This window comes from Eimeria acervulina, genomic scaffold, assembly GCF_000499425.1.
Source record: "Eimeria acervulina Houghton genomic scaffold, Eah_scaff539, whole genome shotgun sequence".
NCBI lineage: Eukaryota > Apicomplexa > Conoidasida > Eucoccidiorida > Eimeriidae > Eimeria > Eimeria acervulina.
The window spans coordinates 349-14,641 of NW_013549743.1; the positions used below are offsets into that span (position 1 = coordinate 349).

The window sequence follows — 14,293 nt, forward strand, 5'->3', positions numbered from 1 at the left end:
CTAGGGGTGTGCTGTCTTACCTTCGGCTGTCGGTTCTAGATCCATACTGCAGCACTCACACGCACAATAACGCACAAATGGGTGAGACTCTCTAGCGCAAACTGCTCGGTTGTTCCGCTCTAGACTTAGCGGCGAAAGACTAGAAAGGGGAGCGTTGGTGTCTCTGCAGAAAGGACACTCACTGTGGGGAAAGCGAACGTGTCCTTCGTAGCCCAGGAAAAGGTCCATCTACGTGCGAGTCGAGTACGTTCAGGCTGGCAGCCCGGCGCAACCTACTCGCGCGGTTTTGTTGTGAGGGTGGTTGTTCAGCACTTGAACTCCAAGTCAGCAGGAAGATCCCCAGGAAAAAGCACAGAAGTAAATCGCCTTTCCTTTCTGAGGAGATACGCCTACCAGCGACCGTCATGGTTGGCCAATACACAGCCGACGAGCGTACGTCTGTCTGGCGCTCAGCGGCTAAAAACAGGTCCTCGCTTACACGAAACCAAAACCGCAAGTAAACATATTAATAAACAAACCGGGTGTTTTGCGCAAAAGAATCTGCCGAACCGCATACGTTGCTTCACTCTCTGCAGCACCCCAGACCGCTCAAGGTACAATCGGCGGAGGAAAGGTTCTAGATCTCTAAGTTCCGTCGACTGAAATTTGCAGAACTTCCTTTCATTCTCAACAAATATATTAAAGCACTACTAATTTCAGCCTGTCTCGGCCTCTGAAATCGACAGATCCTGCCAATCCAAGACCGCAGGTCCACCGGTTCTGCAGGGCCTCGCACCGCAGCCCCATCGGTAGCAGTGACTCTCAGGTGCCTATTCACCGAGCCAAGTCTAAATATTTTATATTTCATTGAAGGGGAGGACTAAACTTTGTTGCTGCCACCTATATTTACGAATTAAGCGAAGTTCCACGTTACTGCGCCAACCGCGCCGCTGGCGACCATGCTCGCGTGCCTATCTAGCCGGCTTCTACCCAAGGAAACCTGAAATATGAAAATGATGATATATCCAGTAGGTATCAGCGTGCATAAAAGAAGAGAATATGTGAGTTTCTAAGCCGTTCATTTGTGTGTAACTACGTGAGCTCTTGCATGTCCATACGCCGGACGAACTGCTCGGTGCTCCCTACTCAAGCGGAGGTACCAACGAGCATGGAAGGTATGCGATTATGCATGTTAACTGTACTTTTCAATCCTACACCAGCTAGGGGATATGGCATATATATGTATGTATGTATATATTGTGCATACATATACGTATAAAGATGGGTACAAAGGCGAGGGGAAGAACAATAGGCAAAGGAAGAGCTGGGCAAAGAGTCTAGACGACAGAATACTAATGAACCAACAGACGCACTTTTAAAGGTAACAGTTCATTCCCATTTCTCGGATGCCAAAAGAATCATGCCTTTGTAGGCCACCCTCCGTAACCAAGTTAGATGTGCTGGCGAAGAACTCAAAAAACATCTGAAATAAGGCGTGCAAGAGCAACAAGCCTTTCGTCTGCGCTCCAAACCTCATGCGTGCCCCACTATGCGCACAGGAGCAGTGCCCCCCGGAAGCTACAATGAAAAGCCGGCGTTCGCGGCAGAAGGCTTCCGCAGCAACAGTATCTGCTACTGCTATTGCTGCTGCTGATATACCTCTAGTACTAAACACCGCAGCATTTTTTCAGCTTTTTCCCTGAGCCACACGGACACTTCTTGTTGGCGTCGCGTGACCTCAGCTCCAGAGGGGGCCGGTACTCGACAACTCGCCCGTCATCGTCGACCGCAGCATCTGTAGGTGCAGTCAGCAGCAGCAGCAGTAGCAACACAAACAGTAGCAACAGCAACAGCGGCAAGGAATAAGTGGCAAAGAATAGGGCTGCTGGTTGCACAGCTACCCCACACAAAGCCAAATCTCATGTATCCGCGGCATCAACAACTGAAAAATATGTTGCATAATTTACGGTCAAGAAGCTTCAGGATGAAAACTAGCAACCCAAATGTAAGCCGAACAGGAGCAAAAAGCCGCACCCATCGTGGTGGGGGCAGAGCCATTAACACACACACTAGTAGACACAGGCTTGCATGCACGTGCTTAATCTCAACGCTTGCTAGGGCGAGATGAGGAGGAGGTTTTGTGGATTCTAGTGTTGACGATTTCCAGGCTTAGTAAAGATTTGGGGTTTGCGCGAGGACCTGCGTTGCGGAGTTCCTGGTCGATGCGGTTAAGGCGGAGGTCCCCTAAGAGGTAATTGGCGCCTCTGTTAAAAATGGAGTATGCGCTAGCACCGCCGTTGCGCTCTCCTAAATTTCGGAATATCAAGAAAATGCCGAATACGGAGGCGAAGCTGCACAATAGCAGGGTCGCAACAACCTGATCCGCGAAACTGTGAAAAGCAGGGCAGCAAGTAGCCGTAGTACAAATAACAGCACAAGTCAGGAATGGTTAAAGTGCCAGCAAGAATCACAATAGCTACGCTTAAGCACGAGTCTAATATATGGCAAAAAGGAACGCCACAGACGGTCTTTCCCTCTCTCCAACGATGATTAGAATTGCAACAACAGCAACAAAGCGCCAAGGAGTAGGGAATTATGCAGCTGCTACTGTTCACAACGATATATCAAACGCAACAAGAGGAATACAGTAGAGCCACCGCCTCCAGTGCAAAAGAAACAGCAGGTAGCAGAACAGGGAAGAGCAAATGTGTTTGCAAAGAACGGCAATCAACGAGAAAGTCATCAACATCAGCAATAGAACGAGAAAAGAAACATCTAACCAATCAGAAACACGAGCAAAGCGATTAGAAGATAACTCCAGAGGACGCTCGAAGCCCTTACACGGCCCCAAAGTAGCGTAGACACACGAGCACCCCTACGACCAGTGCGGCCCTTTGGAGGTTCGCGCCTACAAACAGCAAACCGTACATAAAAGGCCAAACAGCGAAGCAACCGAAATATGCAGAAGATGGCTGGCGCAGCACATTCCCAGGAAACTGCAGGCAACCCGTAAATGCCTATAAACAGCATTATCAACTACACTCGATCAGCGATCTTGTCTTATCATTATTTCTCATGGAACTTCCTGAAGCTGAAAATTTTGTGTGAGCCACACACTGCTCTGGGCTCATGGTACTGCGCTGCCGACTAACTCCCTGCACAGCCAGAAGGCGTTCCTGGATCGAGAAGCTCCCTTCTCGTGTGCCTACAAATATCGGTAGCGTTGGTGTATTTCCCCACATGCTCATTTGTTTGGTGCAGGTTTTCACAAACGACATATAAAACGGCTCACGCGTTAAATGCCGCTGCCAGAAATCTTTCGTCAACGCTTGAGCGAAAAACTGCGCGAGGTCTTGCGTGTCGTCCATGGTCTTCGTTTTCTTCCTCAAGGTTACTGCATTTGAGATTAAAATGATAATATTCAGATGCTCGGGGGCAGGAGGAAAATGAGAAAGCAAGTTGAGTGCGGTGGCTTCGGCTGTGTTGGCGATATTGAAAATGACTGAAGGGCGCAACGCTCGGGGCGGAACCGCAAAAAATTGTCAACTGCAAATTGCCATAAACGCAAAGTAGATTAAACACGCAGATTCTGAAATAAATATTAATTGAAATTAAAGAAGAATGTAGACACCTCCAACGGTCCACTCCGGCTCTGGTGCTTCAAATGACAAGCAGCATGTGATCAGCTGCGCAGTGTTCAGCTTTCGCAGCAGTGGTGTGTTGCCATATCCATTGAAACTTGCCTAGATTCATTTAATTGTAGTTAAATTTATATGAAAAGGAGAAGAGCCTTCTTTTCGCACAGGATTTCTTCACTAGTGGCTTGGAACAAAAGCTGCAGCCGACGGCGCATGCGACGGGACTGGAAAACAGGGTGCTGTTTTCATCTCATACTCTTGCACGCTTATTCAATCAAAAACCTGAATGAAATAATACGATCAAGTGATAAAAGAAAGGACAAAATGCCGTTCCTTCAACCAGCATAAAAGCACCCTTTCCTGAAGTGTGCTCTTTTTTAAAACCTTTCCACCAGCTACTGCAACGAGTCCTCAGTGGCATGTTCATTTATTCCCATATTCAATCAAATACCTAGGAAAAGCACAGTAAGCGGTTTGTCTGAAGTTGCTATTAGTATTTCTATCATTACACAGGCTGGCCAGTGAGCGCAAAGTGAGTGAATCGAGTGTAACATGAGGCCAGACTCTTATTCGAGGGCCAGCAGCGGTCGGGCATATTAGGAGTTCCAGGAAAGCAGCTGCTGTCATCAGATTTTTTTGAAACACCCAGCCAAGGGACTGGGGCTCGGGGCAAGCACGCAGCCAGATCGTGTTGCAACGCACCTCTTTGCAACTACTGCTGCAATGCACCTTCCCACGAGAGCACAATTAAACCCCCTTTTAACGTCTTGACTTACTGCACCCAATTGTAGTGCGATTATTTATTCCAGGCCGCCTACAAAGGCCCAACCGATGTTCATGTCCCAAGTTCGAAGAGAGCATGCTGCAATATAACAATCCTCTGTAGTTTTGTGCATCATGAAGAGAGGACTTGCCTATTCTTGCACGTGGGTCCTCCCCGCACCATTAGCTTCAGCAAGGTGCGTTACAACTCATGAAAGGCCAGCTCCCTTCCGCATCCGCCTCAGGCCACTGCGCCGCTGCGCATTGGAGGCTTGCAGACTGTGAGGGAGTAACTGCTTTTCACGAAGTCTTGTGTAAAGTCTTTAGAATCTACTGCAGTTCACGACTGTCAAAAATGAAGGTCGAGGCCTCTCGTTCCACAACCATTCCACCTGGAGGTGGAAATGCGCAACGTACACGAAGGAGCAGTAAGGTGCATGAAAAAGGGGATATCGAGTGAATACGCATATAAAAGCCTGAGTGTTTGTATTCGGGAGTGCGAAACTACTATATACATTGTGAAAATGATAGTTGCTGCCAACAATTTGAAAGGTTCGATATGCGCCAAAACAAAAATTCAGACAAACCGAATGGCTTGAAAGTAAGCCGCGTCGCTGTTCAGAAACCTTTGCGTGCAAGAGGCAATTGTAGCCTCGTAATCAGTTACCAGTGTCTCTGTAAGACCATGGACAAGAACGTCTGTAGTAGTGAACATCGACTGAATAAATCTGTTTGGTTTCATGGACTTTTATATCCATTCCCTCCCTAATCCACGTGGCGTGTAGGCCTGCTCGCCTTGCTAGCCATTGACAAAAATGCATATACCAATAATACCCTTGCAGGCTAAGCAAATGAGGATGCGCATGCACTTCATCAGCTAATTCCTTCTCCTCAAACAGAGCTGGTAGATAAACCCTACGCAGAAGGGAAATATACTACACAACTATAAACTCCCTTACTGTGCATGGTAGCAAGAAGTAAGGGACTTGTGAGTGACGGTGCATTCACCGTTAATCTCCATTGACGCGAATATCGTCAGAAAGAACCTTCAGGGGATATCAACCTGTGATCCCAAGATTGATCTTCACTCAGTAGGTGGCAGCACATAAGAACTTATGTTTGGGCGTTTTGAGTATTCATAGTGCTTTCTTATAGTTTTGAGACCGCTCAGGACTCAATTCATATTGCTGAAAATATTTCAACTTTCCAGGGTTATGAGCTTATCGTTTGAGAGCACCTAGCCGCAATAAATTCAAAATTTCTTCTAACTTATTTTGAGCAAGCGGTGCACAATGTGTGTCACGACGTATGCATAATACGCTTCATAACGTTATAGGCTTTGATTCTCATGGTCGTATTGTGGAGGCGTTTGGCTTCGTGAAATTTCTCGTTGTTGTAACGCACTTAAAGAAGAGTTGAGGAGTGACAAATGCGAAATCCTCAGGAATAAGGAGGTTAGTCCTACTAAGGATGCAACTGAGAATACGCCGTATGATAGTCTCACGAACACTAGTGGCAATACTCTCTCTATATGATAGTCTTTCACCGGAGAAATGCCCTCTTGAGTGCAAATGCGCGCAAAAACTGTTTGTGCTGATGGGCTCAACACACAAAACGAGATATGAAACGTTGATACCACATACAATACAGTCATTCACGCAAGCATTAGCAATGTTCGGGGCACTCTGATGGTCTAGCAAGTGGCACGACCGCAACGTTGGAAGCGGAGAAGATAGACCACTAAGGTATAGGGGCACACGAAAAGTGCACGGACATCTGAAATACCAACTATCCCTGGAAGACTGGCTCTGCTAGTAAGCTATAATGCAGAGCAGACGAGCTGAAGAGCGAAGTAGACAACATGCTAATCGGGAAGATTGTCTTGCAGCGGTATCAATCAAAAAAACCAAAAGCCACCATGCTGGTGCCGACAATCTGCTGGAACCCGGAAAAAGAAAAATGCGGACGGCGCCGCGGCTTTACGCCGCGGGGAGACGGCCATAAAGTCGGTGCGGCCGTCTCCTTTGCTTCCAACCAATCTATTGAAATTGTCTTTGTATTGCTCAAACCCAAATATGCACATAATTCGAAATCAAATAAGAATTATTTGCATGCCCTGTTGTGCAGCTGCTTTTCGTAGAGTCTAAATAACTAAGAACTGCACGAAGGGCGCCGGAAGGACAGAGCTACTAGGACTCCCACCTACACACTAGCTGCTGCAGCAACAAAGTAGCACCTGCTGCTGCTGCTCCAGCACAGCAGCAGCAGCTGCTGCTGCTGCTGCCGGGTACATTGAGTTTGAATTCCTCGAAGGGGAATTCTCACCGCCGACGTTCGCATAGGTAGGCACCGTCTTAACGATGCACTCATCTTCGGCAGGCAACTGAGGTGTACTAACCCCTTTCTTCCGCAGAGCAGGAGACGCATTTACCAAGCGAAACAAGCACCAAAACGCGGGAAGCAGACAAAGGGGGGAATTACAGCAAATACCTTTCGCTGTGGGGGCAGACGGCACAGACAGTCGAAGTGAAGAACCAAAGGACGGAGCCAGACAGCATCCACACAACATTGAACTCCTAATAAACAGCCCCACGATATTGCGGACAATGATAAATAAGCCGTATACCCGCAGCGCGGAGTCAAGAGGCCAAAGGATGACGGAGACACACGACGGACTGTCTGGCTTGCTTCGTCGTGCGTATCTCCTAATATCCCCTTTACTGTTAGGAAAGTCTGTCTAGTTCCTCATCTCTGCATCTCTTGGTGTCTGGGGCCTGCCTTGCACGCACCTTTCCACCTGTGTGTATTTCCCTCTCTGTGTGAAATTCCCCATCTGCGTGCTGTTGTTTGTGTTATTCTTTTCAGTTGGGCGTTTGTCTAGAGAAGCGACAAAGCGAGGGAAAGGGACCCTAACGAGTTGGCGTCTGGTTGGGATGCCTGTACAAGTGGGGCGGAGGCTAGGACGATGCGTGCTTGCGCACCCATTTTCATTTTGTCAATACGGTTTTTAATTTCGCTTGTTTTTTGTTCTTGCTGAATGTTTGCGATCCCCTTTGTGCAGCGATCCAAGCCCCAGTCCCCTGCAACCCAGACAATGTGTTCGTCTACGCGGTGCTTCAAACCCCCGTGCTGCAGGTTACCTCTAACCTCACCGAGAAAACCCTCGAAAAGCAACACAGGGAAGGTCTCCCCTGTTCCTGCATTCAATTCGATGCTCTCTGACCATCCCACAATTCGCTCGTTCACCCCTTCCTCTGCTCCCCTCCCAACTGCTTCGTTGTACGTATCCACAAAACCTTGAAATATGCTCTGCACCCGCGCATCGGATTCGTGACGCATGCGCGAAGATAAAAACACCCCCACCAGTCGCTCCCCCAACTTCCGCGGCACAGACTCCCCCACATCAGACCCCGGCTCCCCCGGAGCCCCCCCGACGGGTTTTGGATAGGCGCTCTTGCCATAACCTTGTTGCTGAAGCAGGAATAGAAACTCCGGAAAAGACATGCCGTCAACCATGCCTTCCTCCTCCTGATCAAGCTGCAACGACGGTTGCTCCCGCTGCAGCAGAACAGATCCTATTCCCCACTCATCGCACAAGCTTTCCAGATCGTTCAAATACGAGACACGCTCAGCGGCTGCAGAAGTTATGCTTTTCACCAGAACCACTTGCAACGCAGCGGTGCGCAACTCAGCACTTTGCCCCTGCACGTCCTGCTGACCCTGCGGCAGGTCCTGTTGCTTCTGCAGCCATCGCACCATCTGCTGCGCCTCACCCAGCCGCTCCTGAAATGGCAACAAACAATCTCCCTGAGAAGTGGTTCCCCCTCCCTTTGGCATGAAGCTTCGTTGAAACGCCTCCTGCACAACAGGAGACGCTTTTCCCCATCCGCTCATGAGTGCTGCTTCAGCAGCATCCAATTCCTCCTCAAGCTGCCGCAGCCCCGTCGAATCGAGCCGTAAACCATGGTGTCGTTCTTTCCGCAGGAGCCTGTTGAGGTGCTGGAGAGACACGCGGCACCCAAGGGCTAGGAAAAAAACAACTACAACTGCTGCAAATAACGTTCGTACCGCCCGCGACGACTCGCGAAGCTCTGCTTGCTTCGGCAACCCGTCCACAAGACGCAAGTCCTCATCACCAGGACTCCATGGTGCTGCTGCTTCTGCTGCTTCTGCTTCTGCTTCTGCTGCCGCTTCTGCTGCTGCACTCCAGCTTTTCATGCTCACAAAGGGCATCACAGGCAAGTAAGCCGTGCTGCTCTCTGAGTGGTCCATTGGGGAAGGTCCCCTCCGGTGAGGGAGTTCTGGTGTCGTCGTCTCCCCGGGACTCATCTCCACAAGAGCTAAAACCAAAAAGTCAAGAGCCTCCTCATGCAAACAGGAACGGCTCTCAATCGATCAGGACCCCAACGGACCCCAAGGGCTCGGCGCGCGCTCAGGGGAAGCGCCGGAGAAAAATAAACAACCGGCGACGAGGCAGCAAAACAAATACAAACAAAAGTACTTACATGCGAAAAAACGGAATAGCAATACATCGATATGTTGACCTACCAGTCACCACCGGAAAGGTGAGCAGCCCAGCCCCTATCAAGAAGCCCCCCATCGCTCCGGCGGAAAATGAGGGGACCGCCAACATCGGATTCGCACAAATGTTTCCTTTTCTTTTATGGAAAACAACGGAGTTATTTAGCTGGATGTCAAAAACATATTGCAGTTGCATTAACTGGAAAATGAGAAAGGAAACCCCAGCGAGCGTACCGGTGCGAGTTGCGCTTGATATCAACCAACAATAAGACGCTCAAGCATCAATCAGCTTTAAGCCTAATGCCTAATGAAGGAAATATGAGATAAATAGGCGAAGCAGAAGGAGAAGAACAGTTTCACAGACGAATTAGTGCATTCTGTGGGCAAGTCAATGCGAATTCGCGAGCCAGCGGAACAGCTACCGAGGTGCAGAGGGGGGGGCGGGGGAAGTTATCTACAGATGAAGACCCAGTTGACATTGTTCAAAGAAAGGTAGTATAATTAAATAGTAAACAGACAAACAAAGACAGAGAAGAGGGCAGGAACTGCCCACCCTGCTGCCCTCTGCAGCATGGTTGATGTGGCGAACATCCTCGACGTAGTTGCGCATGCATGTATATTACGTTGTTTGACTCGATTGAAAATCATGGTGATCCTCAGCTAAGCGTTCCTAAAGGTTGCTTGTTCCCCCTTCCGCTCTCTACACTTCTGCATTATCACTGCGCACAATTGGTGTACACTCTTCAGACCCTCCACAGCTAGCCAGCCTGTACCCTTTAAGGAATGCGCGTACCAACGTCGAACACAACATGGTACATCTGCTTTCCCCACCCTCCCAGGAACTGCGCGTCCTCGTGCTCTTGGATGAGTTAAAAGGACGGGGTGTTCTAAGGGAACAGTGGAAGGGGTGAGACACATGCCAGGTTCAAATGGAAGGGAAGTAACATGAAAAAGAGCGGCTAGCAGCATTTATCATTGCTGCTGTGACTAGTATGTGCAGCAGGTTTGCATCTCGCTTCTGCAGGCTCACCTACTGGTGTAGCCACTGGTCAAATATTTCGCTATGTGCTCATTTCCCACTTTGGGCGCCGCCTTACGATACTTGCATCCCACTCTAGTAAAAGACGCACCCTAAAGCGCCTCCGTTTAACCATAGGAAGGGGGAGTGGGGCAGAGTACAGCATGAAAATGGTCGTTACAGGGGAGCAAGTAAAGAGTGATCACCATATGACTCAGTCCAGACCTGCGACAGAGCACTTGTTAAGGAAAAGCTGCATGGGGACCAATATTTCAGAAGGCATCATGCGATCTAATAATAAGCTGAGATTTGCATGCAATCGCCGCCCCTGCGTTGAAGAGGGTGTGAATAAGTTACTGAGGAGGTGTTCCGCAAAAGTGACCCCCACATGATTAGTCCAGTCATCGGTGTCCTGCCCATATAAAGTAAAATGTAATTCTTGCTAGAAGATACACGTGTGCAGAGGACCTCAAGTTCCTCCAGCTGCTTTCCTATATGGCATTTTTGCCTTTCCGCAGGGAGAGATCGAAGCGACCTCGATGGTTGTCTAGAGGGTTTTAAGAAAGCTGAGTTCAATGTTTAGGTGGTATTCCCACGTTGGAAAAAGTCGACGAAGTAAGCCTACACTCCAGCCTAGGAATGAGCATCAAGGGGGCGCTCTACCCAGTACAAGGCGAACTTTCTTTGCCACTTGCACTCATGCGCACTCCGTCTAGCAAGCGAATCCACTAGAACCAAGCCGCTTGGGTTGGAGGCGAGTGCCGACTATCGTTTGTCATTGTTTCTTTCCTGGATTTCCTGTGCTTTCTTCATGCATTTCGCGCTGCGGCAAGCTGTGGATGGAGGTAAGCAGCTGCGAGCGTACGGGTGTGGTCGCCAGCAATCAGCTGAAACCTCGAGTCAGTCAACGGTGCTTCGGCATGAGCCAAGAGAAACAGGTCAAATATAGCTGTGTTGATTGATAAATGCACTCCTTTCAATGGGGAAAACCAAGGAACTTCGATGAATTTTGCTGTAAATGGAATAGCAAAACGGTGCACAGGCGTTCGCATAGCGAAGGCACTCACCCCATCCTTCTTACCCTAGAGCATGCATATACTGTTGCGAGCGCTGAAAAGTGCACTTCCGCATTCTTTTACTGGGCATTCACTAAAGTGATCTCTTCAGGAGTGTGCCAAGTCGGCGGTCTCTGCACTGTGTCACCCCCATGCCATGCATAGGATTATTCCGTGATCTGCTAGAACATTGAACCTTAATATGAACAACTTCTGGATCAAGGCCAGAAATGAGCGTAAAATGCGACATAGTGGCAGAAACGCCTGAAACTGCAGCGGAGAGCAAGCAGCTTCCCTTAGTTTTCAGTGTTCCTTGCTGCAGGTCCTGCTGCAGAACAGTCCGGGAAAGCAGCTTCCCTTAGATTGCAACGCTCCTTGCTGCAGCTCCTGCTGCAGAACAATCTGCGTTCAATATCGCCTAAACCCTCTACTGTTGCATGGGCTAAAATGTAGCCAATTGTTGAACACCGATTGAACCCTCAGTAGCCAGCCAGCAGGCGAAGAGAAATACACGTACTAAGCTGTAGCTACAAAGCAAGCATATTCACCTACCGAATACACTTGCATTTACAACAACACACTGTCAACTCTGCACACTTCCTTGTACTGTGAAATCTATTCAGAAGGGAATTTAACACAAAGAGCTGCACTTCGCACAAAATTTTGCAATGTTGTTTCTTCTACTACCAGTATCCACCAGTTGGTTGGTTTTGCAGCGATTCTATATCTATCGGGTTCTTCATGTTCAATCACTTTTCTTGTCGACTTTACTACTGCATTAGACCCAAACTACAAAAGAAGCAAGCAGAATAATCCCGCATACTTTTGGAGTGTTGCTCCCAGTAGGCAAGATAAAGAAAAACATCAGAGCGAGAATTCTCTCCTTAGTGCTCTTATGACTGTGTCATCAACGATTTGCATTGAAGAGTTTGTTCAAAAAATGAGTAATACAGACTCTGTCTACTGGGCTATCCAGGACCAACGCACGCAAAAGGATTCTTCGTCCTTGTCGCTGCTTGCTTGCGTCCTCTGTGTGTATTATTAGACTGTAACAATAACAATAACTATCATTGTATATAGGGGTGCTTGCATGCATGCAAGAGGCCAACATAAAGACAAGACTTCTTTCAGATACTTGTAACAAAGCTTGTTCATTGCGTTCACGTCATTCGTGCAACTATAGGGGTTATCTTCGTTCCCAAGACGACACTTCCTTTTTTTTCTACTTTCCGTTTGTTTCTAAAGGGTATACATCCTTTTGACCTTCTTTTCTTTGTTAGGGTATGCATGCGTAGAAGGTGCTCGTACTACATTAAGGCGTCGCCTTATACCTCCGTCTGTCGCAAAAATGTTACTAAAATGTTTGCGTTTATGAGAAGAATAAAGACAACTGTACATCATGAAAAGCCCTAAAGATATGCTTTTTGTTGTGTTTCCGGTAACATGTTGTCCCCTGCTGATGGCCTTATTTAGAGCCAAAGAAAGAGCAGCAGAAGACAGTGGAGATAGCAGGAAATACCGTTTGTCTCTTTCAACGCACTTGGCCTCTGTTCATGTGCGTTGATGCTCTTCAAAATACTTTCGTCTCGTGCTGTATGTGTCCGTAGAAGACAAACTCTGCACTTTCTGTCTCCGTCTTTGTTCCTGTGTCTGTCCCTGTTCTTACGTCTTCCTCTACCCCCTGCGCTCTGTAGGTATTAGTATGCCGCGCTTAGCGTTTAGGGTTTAGGGTTTGAGGAGGCAGAAGGATGCGAAAAGCCCTTCTAAATCGCTGCAGCGTCGTCTCCGCTTCGGCCTTAAAGAGCTCCGCCTCAGCCTGCAGGATGTCTATGAGCCTCTTGGGATCCTCCATCAGCTCGCGAAAGCGCCTGCACAGAGTGTTCATACACTTCAGTGCACGCCTGCATGCATGCAATGCGTGCATGCATGCATGAAATGTCTGCATGCACGCATATATGTATGCATGCAATGCCTGCATGCATGCATTGCATGCAAAGACACCATTTAGTGCAGATGAGCAGCAACCAAAGAGTGCAGCAGCACAAGACAGCGAGAACAGCAACGATAAACAAACAGCCAGAGAGAAGAAGAGACAAGAGGATACACCACGCTGCAAACATCAATTTTATTATTATTTGCATATTCTTTGTGTAGAACCCGCGTCTCAGACCTACACGCATCTTGACTGAAAGAATACATTTATATTCCTTTATATCAACATAATTATATATATGTATACATATATATATAAATACGTATATATATATGCATGCTATTTCACTATTACTATTCTATGTGTACTATCTTCTTTTATATCAATGCAAAAATATATGCACACGCATATCTACATGCACCCTTATCCTTTTCTATTAAGATAGTAAAACATAAGCTATATACATATCTATATGCATATATATATCATGCTGTTATATAAGAAGACATCAATATATATTTTTAAAATATGAAGACTCAACATCGGCCCACTGAGAAGGCAGCAACAGCAAAAGGACAAACCAAGAGAACAAACAAGGACAACAAAGAAACGCAAGACAAGAGAAAGAAACAATCAGAAGAAACAGAAATGCATGCAAAGGAGAGAAAGCCCCAAGATAACGCCTGAAGAGAACAGCAGGCAGACAAATAAATGAAAAAAAGCAAAACGACAGAAAACCCCAATATATAACAGTATATATTATATATATTCTATATACATATATATATATATATATGCATAGATAAGCAAACAAATGCTCTAAATAAGCAAATAAACAAACAAGCAAGCAAACAAGCACAACAAAACAAACAACTCAACAAATACCCAAAGAACGAAACAAACAAAGAAGAAACATTCAAACAAACACAAAAAGCCCTAAACCCTAAGCACGTAAACAAATAAAACAAACAAGTAAACAAACAAACAACCTAGTAAACAAACAAACAAACAAAAAAAACAAATAAACGAACAAACATCCTAACAAACACCGCAACAGGAAAAGAAAATACACCCTCTACTGCCTTACGAACCTTTGTATAGGCTCTAAAGTTCTGTTGATTTCTGTTGTCAGTCTTTGTTTTATTTCACTCCAAGTGCAACAACCTCCTTTCAGCAGCAAAGGACTCTGCGGGTCCGTTACACCCAACACTGCCCCCAACAAACGCAATAAATTGCTGCCTCCAGGCCGCTGAACCGGCTCATAGCTTATGCCTGCAAACGCACACGCATGCAAATGCATGCACATGCATGCAGATGCATGCATGCATGCATGCACACGTGCATGCAATCAAGTAGCAGTGTTGCTGCTGGTGCAGGCGTTGCTGCT

General features: G+C 47.3%; 1 protein-coding gene across 1 annotated transcript; it reads right to left on the reverse strand.

The window, feature by feature from the left end:
* Positions 1-7,256: 7,256 nt before the first annotated feature.
* EAH_00042020 (hypothetical protein, conserved) lies at positions 7,257-8,708 on the reverse strand (the record flags this gene model as incomplete). The annotated part of the gene is made up of 1 exon (XM_013395116.1): positions 7,257-8,708. One exon carries the CDS (start codon positions 8,706-8,708, stop codon positions 7,257-7,259), a length of 1,452 nt encoding a protein of 483 aa, XP_013250570.1.
* Between the last annotated feature and the right edge of the window lie 5,585 nt (positions 8,709-14,293).